Source organism: Coffea arabica, chromosome 7c (assembly GCF_036785885.1).
Source record: "Coffea arabica cultivar ET-39 chromosome 7c, Coffea Arabica ET-39 HiFi, whole genome shotgun sequence".
Classification (NCBI taxonomy): domain Eukaryota; kingdom Viridiplantae; phylum Streptophyta; class Magnoliopsida; order Gentianales; family Rubiaceae; genus Coffea; species Coffea arabica.
The window spans coordinates 12,341,267-12,360,741 of NC_092322.1; the positions used below are offsets into that span (position 1 = coordinate 12,341,267).

A 19,475-nucleotide genomic window follows, 5' to 3' on the forward strand; every position below is an offset into this window, starting at 1 on the left:
AGTATATGTGTCTATTGTATACACTACTTATTCACATATACATACAAAAAGTGCATTTAGAATTGCACAAGAACTCACAATCCCACAACAAATATTTTGTTGATGAAAATTATGCATCCCAACATAAACAATTGATAAATTTTATTTCTCTTTTCTTTTTCCTTCTTCCCCTGAAAAAATAAAAAATTTAGAGACAAATTTGTTGGAGGGCCCCCATTACCTCTATGATACACTCAATAGTCAACAAAAGATCCAACCCTACAAGTCACCAACCACAGTCACACACATGCATGTACATACTTAAATTTAACCAAAGCCGTACCAGACAAAGAAACATTAAAATTTGCCAGAGTCATTTCATAACCTCATCAAAACTTTCCAACATCTCTCAAAAGCAAAACAAGAAGCAACATAAACATGGGAGCTCTTTCTCAATTCTTAGCTCACCTTTACACCATAGTCACTGTCTTGTTCACCATTTTAATCCTAGAATTAGTAATCCTGGTAAGATCCATCACAGGTAACATCCAAGAATCCAAGAAGAAGGCCATAACCACCAAGCAATACCTCAAATTAATTGAAGAAAAAATCCCGGCTCGCCGGTACAAAAAAACCCGGTTCATCATGGACGATTCCATTGAATGTGCAGTTTGTTTGTCCTTGTTTGAAGAAGGAGAATTCGTCAGGAAGCTGAACTGTAAGCATATTTTCCACAAGGATTGTTTGGACCGGTGGCTACAGCAAGATTGGGCAACATGTCCTCTTTGCCGGACAACAGTCTTGCCTGAAGAAATCATGATGAAATATAGACAGTTCTTGCATCGACAGGAGTATGAAGGAAGTGATGAAGACCTGATTTTCTTGATATCTGCATTACATGGTAATTATCTACGCAGGTTTTTGTAGCTCTACTCTACAGATTTTTGTATATAAGAAGAAAGAAGAATTTGGTATAGATCAGTACTGTCTTTTGAGGTATGTATCTAATAAGTTTTACTACTACTTGAAAGAAAGTTTGGTAAAAATTTCTTATGCAACATGACGAATAGATGGGTAGATTTGGTTCTTAATCTTACAGCCAGAATTTTTCTGACTAATTTACCTGAATATCAGTAGAATTTGGGAGACTTATTAGTTCTGATTTAGTTCTTTTAAGTCCTGTTTTATTTTTTATTTTTTATTTTTTATCTTTGCTAGTTTGAAAAAATTATTTAGTTGGAAAATTGAATCCAATGTAACATTTCATCCACACTGTTTGTAGGGCCTGTGGAATCTTTTCTTGTCAATATGCTCCATTAAATCAACTCATATGAGAAATCGACTGTGGTTAAAAAATTTTTACTATAACAATTGGCTTCTTTTTTTTTTTTTTCTTTGGCATGAAAAATGAAGAGGCAGCAGTAACCACGTAAATACCTTTTTTAACATCCCCATCATTTGGGGTACAAAATTTTGTTTGCAGCTTTCATGATTGAAACATTTCTAGGTTTATGAAACCAAATAAGTACCTTATCTGAGCATTTCTATGCATGTGCTGAATGTGAACCAAGCTAATTAATTCGCCATTTCTTTTCCAAAAAGAGGAAAAAGAAAAAGTTTCTTTCCTGAAAGCAGCATGCTGAATGAATATCTCCACAGAGATCTTATCACATGTCTCAGCAAAAGAGGGCATTAGGATTATATTCCCTGTCCCATCTCTTTTCTGAGTTTTTTCTTTCTCTGCTAGATTTGAATTCTTTTGTGACATTATTAATTATTAGTATGAAACAGTTTAGGTGTACCATCATATATGTGACGAGAAAATAGAGAATGAATTATGAGTTTTGGTACGTTAAGAGGCGTTTCAGATGTTAATTTTTTGAAAAATTTATTATTAATTTGAAAAAGTATCTAAATACAGGAATATACTATATGTAAGTAGGTGCATCAATGTGATTAATTTTGTATAAATTGAGTATATTAATGATAGACGCTCTTAAAATGTTTATGAATTTTTTAACAGGTGCTTTATAGGTACTCGTTAATACACTTACATTTCACCTAACTTATCTTTTATATATATATATATATATATATATATATGTATGTATATACACACTAATAATTACTACCTACATTTATGCACTTTTCTTAATTAATCTCCTTGCATTTATACGCTTCTTCTAACAAATCTTATATTTTTAAAAATATAACACCTAAAATACAACTTAACAAGTGTTCATAAGGCATCCGTCAGATAGACCGAACTTTGATTTATAACAGAAGAATTCAGAACTGCATGGCATTTATGTTAAAAAAAATACTGCTTTTAGTGGTAACCTACCAAATTCCTACCAAAATTAGGTTGACAAATTCTTCGCGTGGAATTTTGTTTATAGATATGCATATTGCGTCCGCTATGATGTCGGCTACCATCCTACAATTCGGTCGCCTAGATTTATGCCATCCACATGCCATACCCTAATTTTCCTTGCTTGGAACCAACCAGTAAATGCTTATATTAAAAAGGGGGCAAGCATAAAATTTGGTAGATGAAAATGTTGGGTTGGAAATTGTTAAATGTTCTTTCTTTTATTTGATATTCTCAGGGCACTAAATGACAAGAATTTGAGTCCATTATTATTCCTGTTATTAGTAGTAAGTTTACAAACAACTCACAATGGTAGGGATAATACAGCTGATGAACTGATCCATAAATGGTGGAAATTACAACTGAAACTCAACAATAGAATAAATAAACTTACAAATAGTAGGAGTAGAAACTCACCTATAGTTAGATTTGAATAAAGAACTTCTAATTTTTGGAGTTTTATCACTGATCACTAGGTCAGATTAAAAGTTTAAAATTATCAATCACTCTTAAATCGCAATCTTTGCACCCAAAAAAAAAAAAAAAAAAACCAGGCTGATTCCTTACACAAATTTTTTTTTCCAAAAAAAAAAAAAAAACCAATTGCTAATTGGGAAAAAGTTAAATTGGTTATTATGATCTAAACAGGGACCAATTAGAAATCAATGGTGTAATCAATTTCTGCGGTTTTAATTTGTGTATCAAAGAACCCTGGTCAATCACGTATTAGCTTAAGAAATTTTTATCATTTTGGAGGTGTATTAGTTAGAGATTTAATATGGCCCATGCCACTTGATTTTCCTCCAACAAGTGTATCAAAATCAATTGGACTGATTAAAGAATTGGAGAAGCTTCTTTCTCCTTTATATCTATCTATAGCACATTCCTGCCAACAAAGTTGTTATCATATCTTGTAAATCCCAATTTTCAGGATATGCAATAGATTCTAAAGTTACCTTAAGATTGAAAATAACTCGAAAGTAAATTGTTGATCAAAGCTTTATTTTATTTTGGATAATTTCACTTGTTTTTGTTCTTTCTGATTTTATTTCTTTCAAAATTGGATGCGTCTTTTACCTGAACATACCAAAATCCAGAAAGAGAAAACAAGAGATAATGTGGTATGGAATTTTAGAATTCCCAAAAGGAATTGTAAAGAGAAGGGACCAAGAAGAAGAAGAAGAAGAAAAGAAAAAAGAGGCAATTAAAGGAATCCGGTCTATTGCTGACAATGAAAGAATTGATTGGTGCAAATGCAAATCAATAATTGTACTTTTCCTCTTTTTTTTTTTCTTTTTTTTGTGGGTTGAAAGCAAAGCAACATCTTCTTCTTTTGGCCATTTTTTTAAATTGATGAGCAGTAGCTGTTATGTAATTAATGAAGTTGTTATATCCAAAAAAAATCTGAATCATTACACTCGTAGTCGTCATTGTTGAATTTGCCAGAAAGATGAAAAAGAACAGGGCATTAATGTTGAAAATGAGAGGTGGATGAACCCACCAATTAAGAACCTCCGAGTTTCATCTTTCACCCATTTAATCTATTGCTGGGGTCAGCCCAGAGCTCAAGGGAGGACTTCAGGTTCAGGGGTAGGGCAGCAGTGGAGATTACTCGAGCTCGACTCGAGGCAAATATAACTAAGCTCGAGCTCGTCAAACTTTTAAAATTCGAGCTCGAGCTCAAGTTCGACATTAATTTATGGAACTCGAGCTCGAGTTTAATTAAATGTAATTAATTCAAATCAAGTTCAATCGAGCTTAGTCAAGCTCAATCAAGTCTAATCAAGCTCAAGTAATAAAATTTAATATTTTCTATATAATTTTAAATAAAGGATATTATTGACATTTCACAATAATAAAAATTAAAATATATATTATAAAAAACTCGATAGAGCTCGTCGAACTCTCGAATATCATATTTTCAAGATCAAGCTCGACTCGATAGCTCTAACGAGCAGCTCAAGATCGAGCTTGGTCAACCGAGCTCGAGCTCAAGCTGCTGACCAAGTAGCTCGCAAGCTCAAGCCGAGCTACTTGGTTCAGCTCCACCCCTATTCAGGGGTTATTCTTGCATGTGATGGTTGGGAATAAGAGGGGTGGGGAGACATGTGACGACCCCACCTCCCCCTAGGGCGTACCTCAGGGTTCGGCGGGTCGCCTGCCCAACTCTCGTCGGGACTCACTTACTTACTACATTTCTCAAGTAAATTACAAGGTACAACTCGAATAATACATCCAATTCTCCAAAAATTACATATCATAAGCGAAGCGGAAACTAGTTCTAAGCGTAGAATGTAGATATACATCCGATTCAATTCCAAATATTTATACAGGCCCAAAAGTACACAAACCAAAACCAAATCTAAACTATACAAGATGTACGCCATCCAGCCACACAGAGATCCAAATACAAGTTCTTCCTTTACTTCGATCCCTGTAGGGAGAAGAAGATAATAGGGGCTGAGTTAGAAGCTCAGGGAGTGACCAGTAAATCAACAACCAAGTATATTTCACAATAAAGCATTGATATGATGTCATGATGCAGTAATCAAATGTTCATTTATTACTCACGAGAGCCAGTGAAGTTCTTGTACTCAAATATCCAATGTTCGTTTAGATCAGGTAACCGTGAAACAAAAGTAAGGAGCCATCGTGCTCCAAAGAATGTGTAAACAGTAGTGGAGACATTGGTTCTAGGCACAAGACTTTCCAAGAACTCATTGGAGCCAAATTATGTCATGGCACACACCCGAACCCAAATGATATGCAATGGAGTAATAAATGCCAGAATTAGTTTAAAAGTAACTTTGGAAATAGTCGAGGGATCACTCACCCAAAATATAGTGCTTCAAGTATTCACGTTCAATTATACTCCAGACTTGGAGTCCAGATCTCAAAAAGAAGGCTTGCAAGAGTGATCCTCCACTATTTCTTGAAATTTTTGGTTCTCTTAGCTTCCCAAGCTTCCAAACTTACGATCAATCGGTTTAGAATTCGATTTTAGCACTTGGTTGGTGTAAATCAAGAAGAAAATGGTGCAACTCTTGCTCCCCCTTTCTCTCTCTCCTTACTCGGCCAAGATGCAGAAAATAATGAAGGAGATTAAGCTAAGTTTGTCTTATAAGAAGGTAGAAAGATAAGAATTAATTCTAACCACAAGTTTGGCCAACACTTGGCTTAACCTCAACCACAAAAATTTTCTCTTTCCTTCATTGCATTTGAGCCACAAATTTCGGTCAAGTTTAGCTGTAAATTAGGAGATATTTTGCTCAAATATCAATAAACTTGTATGGTAAGAAAGTGGTGGTCAAGTGGTGCCTTCAATCGGTAGTGCGCGGGACCCGCCAGTTCGCGCCATTTTTCTTAAAAACACACGTACTTGGGTTTTTACTTCCTATTCACTAACCTTGTATTATTGCTTCTAATCACATATTATTTCTCACTTAAAAGTCATTTTTAATCACCAAATTTGATCCTTATTCCGTACCAAAAATTCATCCGGCGAAAATCGCGAAAATCCTAATTTTGCTCCAATCTTGAATCCAAAAGTAAAACCCTACTTTCTAGGTTCATTGGCACTTATTATGGGGTGATTGAGTAGTAGGGCCATTATAAAGTGGTATTTGCCAAAGAAAAGGGAATTTTTAAGAAAAATATAAGGAATTTGCATGGCTTCTGGCCGGATTCTCCACAAAACACTATTCACCAGAAATTTTTCCCTTTTCTTCTGCCTCGGGGCGTCACAAGATAGGATAAAGAGTAAGCCAAAAAACAATTCTGTTGCTGGAGAAAAATCAATTCGAGTCTTTTGGTCTTTTAAGCACTATTCAAGGATTTTGTTTTTCAATTTTTTCTTTTAGTATTCTTACAGCGAAGAATGAAGAAAGGAGAGGAATTGAAAATTAGATAGCAAATCCAACACGGATTAATCTTTCTTACACTATCAGTATATACTTTGATAGGTCTGGACGTATGACACATTATTTTAAAAGTTTTTTCAAGGGCACTTGTTAATACACGTACTATTCACCTAACTTATCATATATATACACATACTAATAATCATTATTCTCTCTTGCATTCATATACTTTTCCTATTTAATCTTGTCTACCCTCTCTTATATTTATTTACTTTTCCTAATTAATCTTATATTTTCAAAAATATAACACCTAAAAAATAGGGCACTCGTTTGACAAACCGTTATTTCAATTTGAATTTGAACACTAAATTTTACCTATGTGGTCTGTATTTAAACCTGCTAATATATATATTATCACTATATGAAAGATTTACCCACTGAATAGTCACTTGTCATTGGTCTTGCTCTAGGAATAGTTTTTTTTTTTTTTTACCTTATCAATTAATTGAGTTACACGCCCCAGTGGACAATTTGTATGGTAATTGCTTTCAGGTCTTTACTTGAGGCCGCCAGATTGACTCCCGCTAATAAATTGCGATGCATCTTGGATAGACTTTGCACAGCCACAAAGGATTAGTCTAAGGATGGCAACGGGCGGAGTTGGGGCAGGGGAGAGGCCCCGTTGCCTACTAATTCCTCCCGCCCCTTGCCCCGTCCCTTGACCCCGTCATGCTTCCCCCGCAGGGTTAATAAAAATTTGTTATATAATTTTATTATAATTAAATTTTAACAAATAATCAAGTACTAAAATATCAACACATCAAACAAAAGTTATTTGAATGCAGTCCAATATGATGAAATAAATACAATTAAAGTAATCAAGTTTTTATTTTTGACACAAATACAATCACTAATTCATTATTGTGCTTATGCTTTTTTTTTTTGAGAAAAAAGTGTTAATGTATTAAGTGTAATTAAGAATTTAGTATAAATGTATTAGTAAATTTAGTATAACTAATTAATAATTTCTATTAGTAGACATATATAATTATTAGTGTAATTGACAATATCAATTATATTACATATACTAATATACATTATATAATACATATAACCAATAATATCATTATCATAAATTTATAACTAATTAAATTATTATTATATATATTTATTTTTTTAGCCCCACAGGGCAGGTGCCTGCGGTCACCTGTCCCCATTGCCATCCCTAAGTCTGGCGTAAGCCAAGGTATTCTTATGTTGACCAAAAAAAAAAAAACTTTTTTTCAATGGAGGTACACACTCAATTTGGGCCATCAGCCCGAGAATTTTATTCCAGGGCCAAGAATGTGTCTTTGCCAAATGAATTCCTTACAATCCAACTTCGGACTCACGGCACATATACATTGTGGTCAAGTGCAAGGTGCCGTTGCCAATGTGGCCGCACAACAGATTGATGGTCCAAATAGGACTTTATTTATTTATTTTTTATCGATACGATAAATCTATAATTATTTTATGCTACAGAGAGTAGAGGATCTGAAGAGGTCAATAGTGAGAAGCCACTCGTCTGGAAATCACTTGGAGTGGCTTGCCACATTTTGTGGCCAATGATGGGAGGCAGGGTTTGATCCCTGACCTCCTATCCCACCAACTTTGGTGGTGGCCACCGAGCTAAGCTCAGTGGTTCAAATAGGACTTCATTAGTTTGGTTTGGATTTGAGCTGTTCAATTCAAAATTCAAAAAAAAATATTTTTTCTTTAATTTGAAATAAAGAGTGTAGATGAGGTCGAGTACAAGGCTCCATTCGAGCAGTTCATTGCACCGTGCAATTGTCACTGACAACCATAGCTGACGCTTTTGATCCCTAAGAGTGCTTACATCTTTCCTGGGTTCGATCGACGGCTATTTGTTGTGAACGGAAAACAAGGATAGAAATAGAAGAAAATAAATCATTAGTGGGATTTAGAAAAATGATGATTGCGTCTTGAAAGAATTGTCCACGAAAGTGCATGATGCATGCATCACATATGCAATTAGTGGGTAGCAGTAACTCGACAATCCATGTGCAACACACATGCGCAATTAGTGAATTTTGTACCAATTTGGCGATTACGCCAACTTGAAAAACAATTAAAAGTTGATCATTGGAGATTGATTGATGCAAAACATTTATTAGTGGGAATATGGGTAATTGCAGAATGAAATCAATTGAGTGTCAAATTTTGCTTCGAAACTGTCAAGTATACTTGGTCCAATGCAATAAAAGCAGTCAACTATAATTTTTTTTTTTTTTATTTAACAGCACTAAGTCAAATTTTGTATCAAACTTTCAAGTACATTTTGGTTTGATCCAATGAGATAAAGTAGCCAACCATGTTTTTGATACAATACCAAGTTTGCTTTTTTTTTTTTTATAAAAAAAAATAAAATAAAATAAAATGAAGAGAGAATATTATTACCAAACTTGCTGAAAATCATCCATTGTTTTACCTAACCAAGTTTGTTAATTGTCAAATTTGGTATCAAACTTTCAAGTATGTTTGGTAGAATGTAATAAAGCAGCAGCCAACCATCTCTTGATACAATAGCAGTCTTAGTACTAACCATTGGGAGCCCAAATGACAATTTTCTTCCATCACTTGACTAAAAGTATATATGCTATTTACATATTGCAGAATGACACCAGAAAAGGAAAATACAAGAAATTAAATTAACCATCTATATACACCTCGGGGAAAAGAAATCATGGGAAATGCTCAAAAACATGCACAAAATTCTTCAAGCAGAAAAGAAACATTTGCTAGCAGCAACACCAATATCAGATTTAGGCTCAAAAACCCTCTTGACCGTTTCCATTTTCTCACCCCCAATCTCCTTCTTCATCATGCAAAAAGAACTTTCAAGATCAACCCTCTTAGCTGATACTGAAACATGAGGGAAGTACTCAATCTCTTCATCATTTGCACCTTGATGACTACTTTTTCTTGAATTCTTCACCCTTCTTTCATACTCCTCAGCAACTAACATAGCTATATCAGCCATCCCTCACGAGGGAACTTCTTGCTGAATATTTCTTGTCAGTTTTACTATGATGAAATCTGATGGACAAGACTTTGGTGGGAAAATATATGTAGATATAGGGGTAGGCTTGTGGGAACTAGGAAGGGTTGCCAAGGCTTTGGTAAGGTTTTGGTAGAATATTTTGGATAAGGCTGCCTGGTAACTGTGTGTTGTGTGTGTGAGGTAAAGAGAGCATTTAGTATTATTTTTTCTGAAGGTGGCTACTGCAGTTTTGGACATTTAGCATTTGGAGTAGCCTGTTTTGGATTTGTTTATTGGTTTGTTGATCATAGGTTTCATCTTTCATGCGCCCAAGGGATGAGGAAGTCAGCAAACCACTAAACAATGCGGTATTGATTATTATATTTCCTCTTGTGAAATCCACGCAATGCTGACCCAAAGGTGAGAAGGAAAATATGGCAGTAGATTCATGGAATTTTTACAAAGTCTTTGAATTCGGCTTCCTTAAAGTTTACAAGTAATTGTTGATTTTTTTTTTTCTTTTTCTCCAGCAAAAGGAAAGCATTTATGATGTCAGTTTTTTTTTTTTTTTTTAAATTTGGATTTTGATCATGTAAAATTTGGAAACTTATTATTATTTTTGAAATGTAATAAATTTAGATCATGTTAAGACTGACGTATCAACTGATACAAGAAAATTCATGCTTCTTTTGTATTTAAGAAACTTTAAAAGAAAGTGACTAATTAGCAAATGCTAGCTTATTTGTGTCACATAAATAGTTTCAAGTTTGTTTCTCTTTACATAAATTAGTTTTTAATTAAAACGAGAGATTATAGGGTGCGGCAAAGCTGATCAAAATGGAAAGGACAAGTTTTAATCTTGTCTATTAATTAATTTCATTGTTTAATTAACAGGGGAGATGTTCTTTTTTTTTTTAATTAATGTTTAATTAACCAGGGAGATGTTCTTTTTTATTATTATTAATTTATTTTTGGATTTTGCTTTGATTTAACTTCCAAGTATCAATTTATTAATTTTCTCTTTAGCCAAAAAATGGAGAAGTTAAAAAAATAATCACAAACAGAGCCGTAGAAGAAGACAAGGTCAAGTCATTAAGTGTTAAGACTCAAATGATTGATTGCGAGGCCTTAATTCCCCTGCTCCCTCGTTTTTTAAAACCCACCACATTCATGAATCATGACAATCTGTCGAATTTCTTTTTTTTTTTTTTTTAAATCTCACCTCTCCTCTGTTAGAAAAAAAAAATTTAATTAAAAATCTATTGAACTTTCGGAATAGTTGAATCTTGTAAGGAGTAATTTGTGTAAATAGATAATCTTGTAAAACAGGTGGACCCTTAATTTTTCTCTCTTTTTTTGTCTCAAGAATTTTAATCGTGGCTTATTAATTTCCATGCCAAGAATGATTAACAATCTACATTTCAAGATTAGTGGGCAGAAATAGACAGATCGGCAAATGGCCGGGTTTACAAAGAAAGAGAAAACCAGGACGACACTGCAAACTGCAACAGCTAAGGCACACCTGTTTCCGAAACAACGGCAGGGCCACAGCTTTCAGATTAAAAAACTTATTTTGATATGATGATATATAAAAGGCAAGCTGTGTTTGTGGGTAATCTACAAAATTGTCCATTTTTGTCATATAGTCTCCTCAAGGGTAAAGCATGGAGCAACACGCGATTTATGTTAAATTAAAGTGACTTTTCATGGCTAAAAAAAAAACTTTTGTATGAATCTTAAAGAGCAATTAAATACATTTCTAGAAGTATTCAAGAAAATTTCCTTGGGAAGTCCAATCACGCCTAAAATCTGTAGGTGGTAAATCTTGACTCCAGCAAGGCAGTAAAGTATTATTATTATGTCTCTGGCCTTAGCTTTGGACAAATAACAATATGAGAACGACCTGATCAGTTTCTTGACAGATTTACGCATTCATTCTCTACAAATTCTGGATCAGAATGGAAAAAGAATGCTGCCACCAAGGAATTATGCAGACAATGAAATCTGAATGTGAATCTTCTTGTTTCTTGATTCGAATTATTGGAAATCATTTTGTATTGCGTAGAGTGAATCACAAGGGAACTGTAACTTACAAGTTGTAATAATGCACAGATTATTAACATAACTGAACAACAAGTGCACTCAAGCTCTCAATCAACAACAAGAACATCTGCATTCAGGCCTGATACATATCAACCCACAAGGGAAGAATGACCAACCTAGTTAAAAAAGCCTGTCTCTATATGTTCCAAGCATCCTATTCAAATTTCTCTTATCTCTACAGAAGCCCGAGTGTCTTCAACTGTTGCACATGCTCAGGTGGAAGTGGTGGGGGAGACCAATCAGATCCAGTCATCTCACCATCCACATCTTCCACAACATATTCCTAAACAAAAACCTTTCAGGATATGGTTGAAAAATAGTCTCATATGGAGGAATATGATGAAAGATAAATGTAGCAACAACTACTTTTTCCACTTTTTGGGGTGGAAAATTAACCATCAAAAATCTAATTACTGGAGCAAATCTTTACTCGAAAGTCGAACTAGAAATTTCGTTTCAATTTTTTTTTAATTTAATATAGCTTGGAGTGTTCCTGAAAGCATGTAACGTAAAGATTAGGAACAATAGCAACATTTCTTCTAATAGCCTGGGGAAGGAAGAAGTAGGAAGACTAGGAACACTTTTAACCTAAGAAAACAAAAGAAAAGATCGTGAATTTCACAAATCAAGCAAACTTGATGGACTAGTGAATGACTGTTTCGGCTATACTTTGCCAGTTTCTACTATCCAAACCCCATCCCCACAAACATGCCACATGAGGTGGATGGTGCCCCCTCAGGCCCTATTTGTTTTTGAAGGAACAGATAAGCGGAAAGAACATTTTTGGTAAGACACAATTCTCAAGCTGTTTGTTCTTTCCATATTCAGAGAAAGAGCAGGAGAGAAAACATCATTTCCCAAGTAGATGAAATCAATTGACTTACCGAGGGGAATGGTCAGCTATCACTGATCAAATCCAAATTCTCACCATATTTTCTTGATAGGCATAAAAGATAAAGACAGAACAGTGGCAGGTAGAATAAATTATTGAAACTCACTTTTGTCAGCATTCTTTTTGCAAGTATGTGGTAGTGCCGCTGCCAAATCCTTTGTCCAACCATTGTGGCCACCAAAACACTGTAGAATATGCCAATCACAGTAAACAGTCCAAGCACAACCAAGGCCATTATTAATAATAATGGCAATCCAGCTTCACCAGCTCCTCCCAAGCAACCACATTCACTAAATGCACTAGCGCCGCTTTCAAAGCATGTAGTACAATCAGTCCACATACAAAGTGTGCCAGGCAAGTGACAGTCAGCACACATTCTGCATGGATGGCATAATTCAAATTAGAAGAATGGGCAATGTGTCTGAGTTAGTCTGTATTGTTTGATTAAAACCATCAACTTATCTAAAAAAAATGCCAATAATCTGAAACACGCAAGTACAGCTGCAAGTTAAACAGATAGCTTGGCAAACTATGGCAAAGTACGACATATATAAAGGTTCTGAAATACATCATAAATCAACTAAAAAACAATTAAATACTAAATAAGATTTTCAACACAGTCACTGGAACTTGCCAAGACAAAATCTGCTCATGACTTGCCAGATTGACGTTGTAGCATAGTGGGCTCCTCATATGTCAAGGATGGCAATTAAAACCATCCAAGCGACTGTCAAATTTTCATTTTATTGAACCCAAAATTATAGGCAACAACCAGGCATGATGCTCATAATGTTGTCTGTGTAGAATATAAGATGCCAATTTACATTGTGCGCATCATGAAACAGGTTGATTAAAGACCTCGGTCATATGGGATAAATAAAAAGCAAATATTCCGTTACCATTTATAAAGAGAACTAAACAGCACAACCATATAAGACCCTTGTCAATCAACAAATTTTGAGTTAAAAGGAAATATTAACCATTAGGTCTACGAGTTATACCCCGGCTGACAGCAACAAAGGCATAATTCTCGACATGGCTGAGCAAGATCGTTGCGCACTCTTCTGTCATAAAAAGTTATGACACACCCAGATAGTCCCAGCAAAGCAAAAAACAAGAGCGCCCCTGAACATTAATGTACAAAAGATTAATAAAATATAGTACAAATGTTCAAGCATCAAGTCAAAGACACAAGAAACAGCAACACTCTTATCTTGAGGAATAAACTGTCTCAATGTGCAAGCAGTGGCGGATTCTAACACCTCAATTATTTAAAAATTGTAGAATAGCCTATAAAAATTTTAGATCTTTTAGTATTGCTCCAATCCTGCCAACACCCCACCCCCTCCCCCCCCCCCCCGAATTCTAACCATATTCCCTCTAGGCCATCAATTGTCCCCCAAAAGCGTTGAACTTTTTTACAATTATGCTTACAATTTCTACAATGGAACCTTAAAATAAATTACATTACAGAATGCTACATTTTTTTTCTTTTTAATGAATTTTATTACATAACATTGAATTTTTTTAGATATCCAGCAATATGAACTACAAAAGCAGACATATATTTCACAGTCTGATTGTGTACTCATTATTAGTCTAGTTTACATACTAAATCTTTACATCTTGTAGTCTTACGCATAATTTTAAGTACTATGCAAATTTATACAATAATAGGACCTCAAAAGTATTGCAAATGGTTAATAACAAGTTGTATACCATTTGTTTTTAGAATTTTTTGATATTGAGTAAATTGGTGTATTTATATCAAGGGATAATTTCAGAAACCTCCCCTAAGGTTTCTGACAATTTCACTGAGCTCCCCTGAGGTTTGAAAATTTACACATACCTCCTTTGTCATTTAAAATGACAATACTACCCTTAAATATTTTAATGAAATTCCCTTGTTTGGTATGCTTATACTTAGAATGACTTTTAAAATTATTTTTTCATTCTTTAAAATTATTTTAATTTTTTGCCAATAAAATTGTAGAATTACCACTATTATCTCTAGTTTCTATTGTAACCAAATGTCAAACTAGTGCTTTTTTTGATGAGTTAACTTTATACGAAATCCAATAATTTTTGCTAATCTTTGTTTTCTATTTTTTGGTATTAAAATTAACAATAAATCAAAAAGAAATTGCCCAAAACCACTACTACATTATGATAATCCCACTACTCGAAAAATTCATAAACTCTGAATCAATTATTTCAACGTTTTATTTTCTATCTTATAAATCTAAATCCATAATAAAATACTATCAAAAGTATCGTATCATAGTGATAAAATTATTAGCATAGTTGTTTATCAAATAGTAGGTATGGACATGAAAAATTCGGCACCTTTTCCTTATAATTACATTAGATAATCTTATAATTCTATAGGGAAGTAAATTAAAACTTATTACACAAGGGCATATTTGGGAATTCATTTAAAAATTTGACCAAGTCAATATTATTTTAAGGTTTTGTTACTAAAACTATCAAATCAAGGGAGGTATGTGTAATATTCCAAACCTCAGGGGAGCTTAGTAAAATTGTTAGAAACCTCAGGGGAACAATCCCAAACAGTGAAATTGTTAGATATTGTTCACGGGCAGCTCATTACATTATTTCAGTGCATACTTGCATAAATGCTTATTGTGTTGGATGATGTCTAATTTTCAATTTTCTTTTTAACTGCATTTACCTCCTTATCCAGCTTGGAATTTATGATAATAGGATAAAAATTTGCTTTTGATTTTTTGAAACATAAAAGTTGTTCTAAAAGCACCAATTTTGAGATTTTGCTAAAACTGCTTTTGACACTAAAAGCTCTACTTTTGAAAATTTATGGAATGATGTTCACCAAACACCTCAAAAGTGCTTTTATCACCCAAATGTACTTTTTTAACAAAAGCACTGCAAAAGGGTCTATGTGTATTTCTACAGAAGCACCTCTACCAGCATGTTGAGCTCAGGATTTACAGTCTTTGCTAGCTTTTTCAATAACAAAAATTGTAAAATAATATTAAGACAGGGACATCTCAGATATACAGAAAGAGAGGCTAGGTGGCAAAGGAAGAAAAGGAGATAAAGGACCAAAACCATCAAATTGAGTAGACGGATTGGAATACCAATACAGCCACCACAAAAATGTACAGCAAGGAGAAGAAGTAAAATGAGAAACGATAAAATTAACAGCAATGACACTAAAGTTAGATTAGAGGACCGGACAATTAGCTAAGGCAGATAAATTATTAGCTGACAAGTAAGAGATTTCCTGATACAAATTTCCAAAAACTATCTAGGGATTTCTGAAAGTGGATGTTCACTCTTCAAACCATTAACTAGTGGGGAAAAAGCATTCAATATGAGGATCATTATGTGCACATCAAACTCACTTCCAGAAATTAGTATATTTATGTTGTAGAAGTTTCCAAATCGAAGTTTGAAGAAAAAAGGTCCAGATAACATAATGGTCCTACAAGCAAAGCACAAGATAAAATGAACTCTCATGTAGTTCCAGACAAATGAACATAAGAGAACTAGATTAGTATTCAAATAAAGATAAAACCCAAAAAAAAACAACTTAAGCTTCTCAGACTTTACCACATATGTAATAGAAACTGAGTTCACCATCAAAACCCCAGGCTAGACGAAGCCAGAACTCCTGGTGACTGTCAACCAAATATACTAAATATGCCAATGAAGAAATTACCTATAAAAAGAAGCATGAAGTATCAACAGTAGGACATCAATTAGTAACTTTTTTCTACCAGTCTCTCATACAGAAAAACTGAAAATCAAAACTAAAATAAAAGAGAGAGTCAAGAACTAACAAGCTGCACAGCAAGAAAAATGAACAGAATGTCTCTAGTCACGAAAAATCGGAACTTCAACGTTCGCCATCTTCTATCAGCAAGGACGTGAACTCTCAAGTGATAAGGAGCCTTGCAAGTTGTGCAATGGGCAAATGCAAAACCTTCCTGCAAAAATCAAATTAACCAAAGATGCTACGATGTGATTCAACAAAAGTACAAGTTTGAGAAGAGAAAACAACAAACTATGCATTTAAAATATAATTAATCAGCCAAGACTCGCAGCTTCAATTGTTAATATGTGGGATGTATAATAACCACTTCATTTGGCAACTTAGTATAAATGAGACATAAAAAATCAAAAATTATAAAATTATTCTAAAAACACAAAGATTAGGCAGGGCATGGTCAAATGCCTGGAGGGAAAAGGAAAAACTATGTCTACATACAGAAGCAGCATAGAATTTTCTTCTCCTTAGTTCATTAATATCAAACTGACAATGTCCAACAATACTACCAAATGCTGGATGATTAAAATTTGACCTAACTAACTGATAGATTATGATATTTTATCATGTCCCACTAGGACAAAGTTTATTACAACCACAATATCTAACAAAATGCAAGTTACAGAGTTCCATTTAAAAAGTGTATCTATCCCCTGGTTATTACAGCGGCAGTACTACAGTGACTGCAGTTGACACAGCATGAGCATTCTTGTATAATCTATAAATTATATCCAACACACAATTCACTCATTGTCAACTATGAGAAGAGCACACTGCCAAGTACGACATAAATTCCTGAATAAACTAAATCAAAGCACAAGTAGAGGTCATCATTCTAAAAGCTAAATAACCACATATAAGGGACAGAATCCCCAAGCGGATATATCCGCCTTTAATTTGACAATAATTTGGAGAATATAAATGAGGACATAATAAGTCCAATAATAACTCAAAAACACGAGAAATATTCACTAGTTACCTTTGCAATTACTTAAGAAAGTCGATTGGTGTGTCTGACTAACTTTATGTAATCCTAGTGTACAGTGAAATTCATTCAAGAAATATACCATACTGAAGAAAACAGGTTAACACAGATAGGAGGATCCTAGGATAAAGTTAGTAAATATCTTTATTGCCATATAAATATGGATAGAAATGTCATGGAAGCATATCATAGATTGTTAAACAGATCAACATTCAAGCATGCCAAGAAAAAGAAATGAAAGGAAATAAGATGTCTGCTCCAAGTACACATTTTGTGGGGAAATCCATCTTCAAGTAGAATAAAAAAATGTCTCCATAACCAAAAAAAAAAAAAAAAAAGGCAAGTAAAAGCTTGCATAGATAACATGCACCGTTTTGGTTTCCAAAAACCTAGAAACACTAATCAAATTCATTATTGCATCTTGATTAGCAGAATGCAAAAGAAATATTACAGGAAAATAAAAGCAAGTCTTTACTGGAAAATAAGTCCAAGATAATTAAATGTTCTAGGAAGAAAATGCATCAAGTACCTAAGTGCAATCTTCATGCAAACAGCCTAGAAAATTACACAAAGGAGTGCTTGAAGGAGAGGTCAAAACTTGTACCTTCACAGCCCGCCAGTGATCAAGGCATTCACGGTGAACAAATTTCGATGTCCCTTTGCACTTGCAAGGTGCAATAAAATCCCTACCTAAGAAGGAAAATGGATTAAGTTTTCATCAGCATTCAGTAAAGATAACCATGACACATGTCAAGGACAATATAGAACACCATATTTCACTGTCATAATGCATCATAATCCATCCAAACCATGGAAACTACAGAATTCCAAAATATTGAAGCCACGGTCACAAAAGTAAAGAGCAATAATCAGTCACCTAGAACGTCAAGTTCCATTATTTGACATTATAATCAACCAAAAGTTCAACTACCACGATAATGGGGACAAGACACATACTAATCTTCAGAAATGGATAGCAGAAAGCTTCACATTTGGAATACATGCTCACACCTCACCAGCTTATCCAGAGAGATGAGTTGGCACTTAAAAGATCATAATTGCAGCTAAATGGCAAATCCAAGAATGCATATTTCTACAGCAAAAAGTGCATTAATCACAAAAATATTCAGAAAAGAGCATAAGGTTTCTACATCCATATACAAATGTTTCTTCAAAATTTCAACGATCCATGTGCAACATAAGCCCCCACCCCAACCCCACAGAAAAAGAGGAAAAATATAAAAAGAAACTATGCTCACAACAAAATTTGTAGTTAACCTTTCTTTCCTACTGGATTACCCCTAAATTCCAAAAAAAAAAAAAAGGCATAGAATTGTACAAAACCACAGAAAAAAAAACATAAAAACATGCTACGAAAATAACAGGACAACAAGCAAACACACAACATTTTAAAACAAAAATTGCTTTAAAAAAAACACAACTTTGCTATTCCATTACGTGTTACCATCCAAAATTATCCCCAAAAAAAGTCAACATAAATTAGCAAACTTTTCAAATTATATTAGCAATGCAACCAAACCTATGACTTGTTTTTAAGTGTAACTCAGTGAATACAATTCACCACCATTTTTGAACTATAAAATGGAGTGAAAATCAAAGCAAAAGAAATAGAAAAAGAAAATAAGAAAGTAAATAATACCGTCAGTTTCGAGGCAAATTCGGCATTGAATTTGTTCCTCTGGGCCGGCTTCAAGGTCGATCTCCGACGGGTCCTTGATCGGAGCCGGAGCAACGATGAGAGGAGAAGAATCAGGGTGCTGCTGATCACCCATTTCTTCCTTTTACTTTTCCCTTCCCGGGTGTATTAAATTCAATATTTACTTATTATTATCTATATAAGAAAGAGGGAAGAGGGATAAGCAAATGGCTAATGATCAATTTTTCTATTGATTATTCAGATGAAATACAACTGGCAAAAAATTCAAGAAAAACCCTCCTTGCCAAATTCATCTCTTTCTATCTCTAACCCTCTCTCTCTCTCTCTCCATATAGAAATTAATTGTATACACCTCCCTATTGATTGAGAGAGGTGCAATTATTTTTATTCCTCTGAATATCTTTTCTTTCTCTCAATATCTTTCTCTTGACTGAAGATTTTTTTTTTTTTTTTTTGTCTGGGGTTTAGATGGGAAAGAAGGAATCTTGGATTTTTTATTTTTATTTTTTTATCAATCCTCCCTTGTGTACTCTATAACTACTTTTACTCCTACTTTATTATATTCTAAAAAAGAGTCCAATTGAACTTAAAATAATTAACGGAGAGTGAACCAACGTCACCATCGAGGCACAGATTTTAATAGCTAGGATTGAACCACCTACAAGCTCCCTTGGATTTTAATAGCTAGGAATTGAGAGAGAGAGGAGACAACTTTTATGGGAAATTATTATCAAAAAAAAAAATTTTTTATGG

General features: G+C 34.0%; 2 protein-coding genes across 2 annotated transcripts; one reads left to right on the forward strand and one right to left on the reverse strand.

The window, feature by feature from the left end:
• The first annotated feature begins 321 nt into the window (after window positions 1-321).
• LOC113698375 (E3 ubiquitin-protein ligase RHA2B) lies at window positions 322-1,141 on the forward strand. Its single transcript, XM_027218180.2, has one exon. It carries the CDS (start codon window positions 418-420, stop codon window positions 904-906), a length of 489 nt encoding a protein of 162 aa, XP_027073981.1. The 5' UTR covers window positions 322-417; the 3' UTR covers window positions 907-1,141.
• A 10,117-nt stretch (window positions 1,142-11,258) lies between these two features.
• Window positions 11,259-19,146, reverse strand: LOC113697840 (uncharacterized). Its single transcript, XM_027217431.2, has 7 exons — window positions 18,705-19,146; window positions 17,649-17,734; window positions 16,073-16,219; window positions 15,843-15,951; window positions 13,250-13,373; window positions 12,355-12,625; window positions 11,259-11,639 (listed from the first exon to the last, which is right to left on the reverse strand). Exons 1-7 carry the CDS (start codon window positions 18,835-18,837, stop codon window positions 11,532-11,534), a joined length of 978 nt encoding a protein of 325 aa, XP_027073232.1. The 5' UTR covers window positions 18,838-19,146; the 3' UTR covers window positions 11,259-11,531.
• Window positions 19,147-19,475: the final 329 nt, after the last annotated feature.

Bases quoted from the DNA above. Each gene is read 5' to 3' on its own strand.
- LOC113698375 (XM_027218180.2), top strand. From the start codon at position 418: ATGGGAGCTCTTTCTCAATTCTTAGCTCACCTTTACACCATAGTCACT.
- LOC113697840 (XM_027217431.2), bottom strand. From the start codon at position 18,837: ATGGGTGATCAGCAGCACCCTGATTCTTCTCCTCTCATCGTTGCTCCG. The intron at 16,220-17,648 runs GTACAAGTTTTG...TGATTTTTGCAG, and splicing joins ATCACTGGCGGGCTGTGAAG to GAAGGTTTTGCATTTGCCCA. The intron at 15,952-16,072 runs GTTAGTTCTTGA...TTCTTTTTATAG, and splicing joins TTTTTCTTGCTGTGCAGCTT to GTAATTTCTTCATTGGCATA.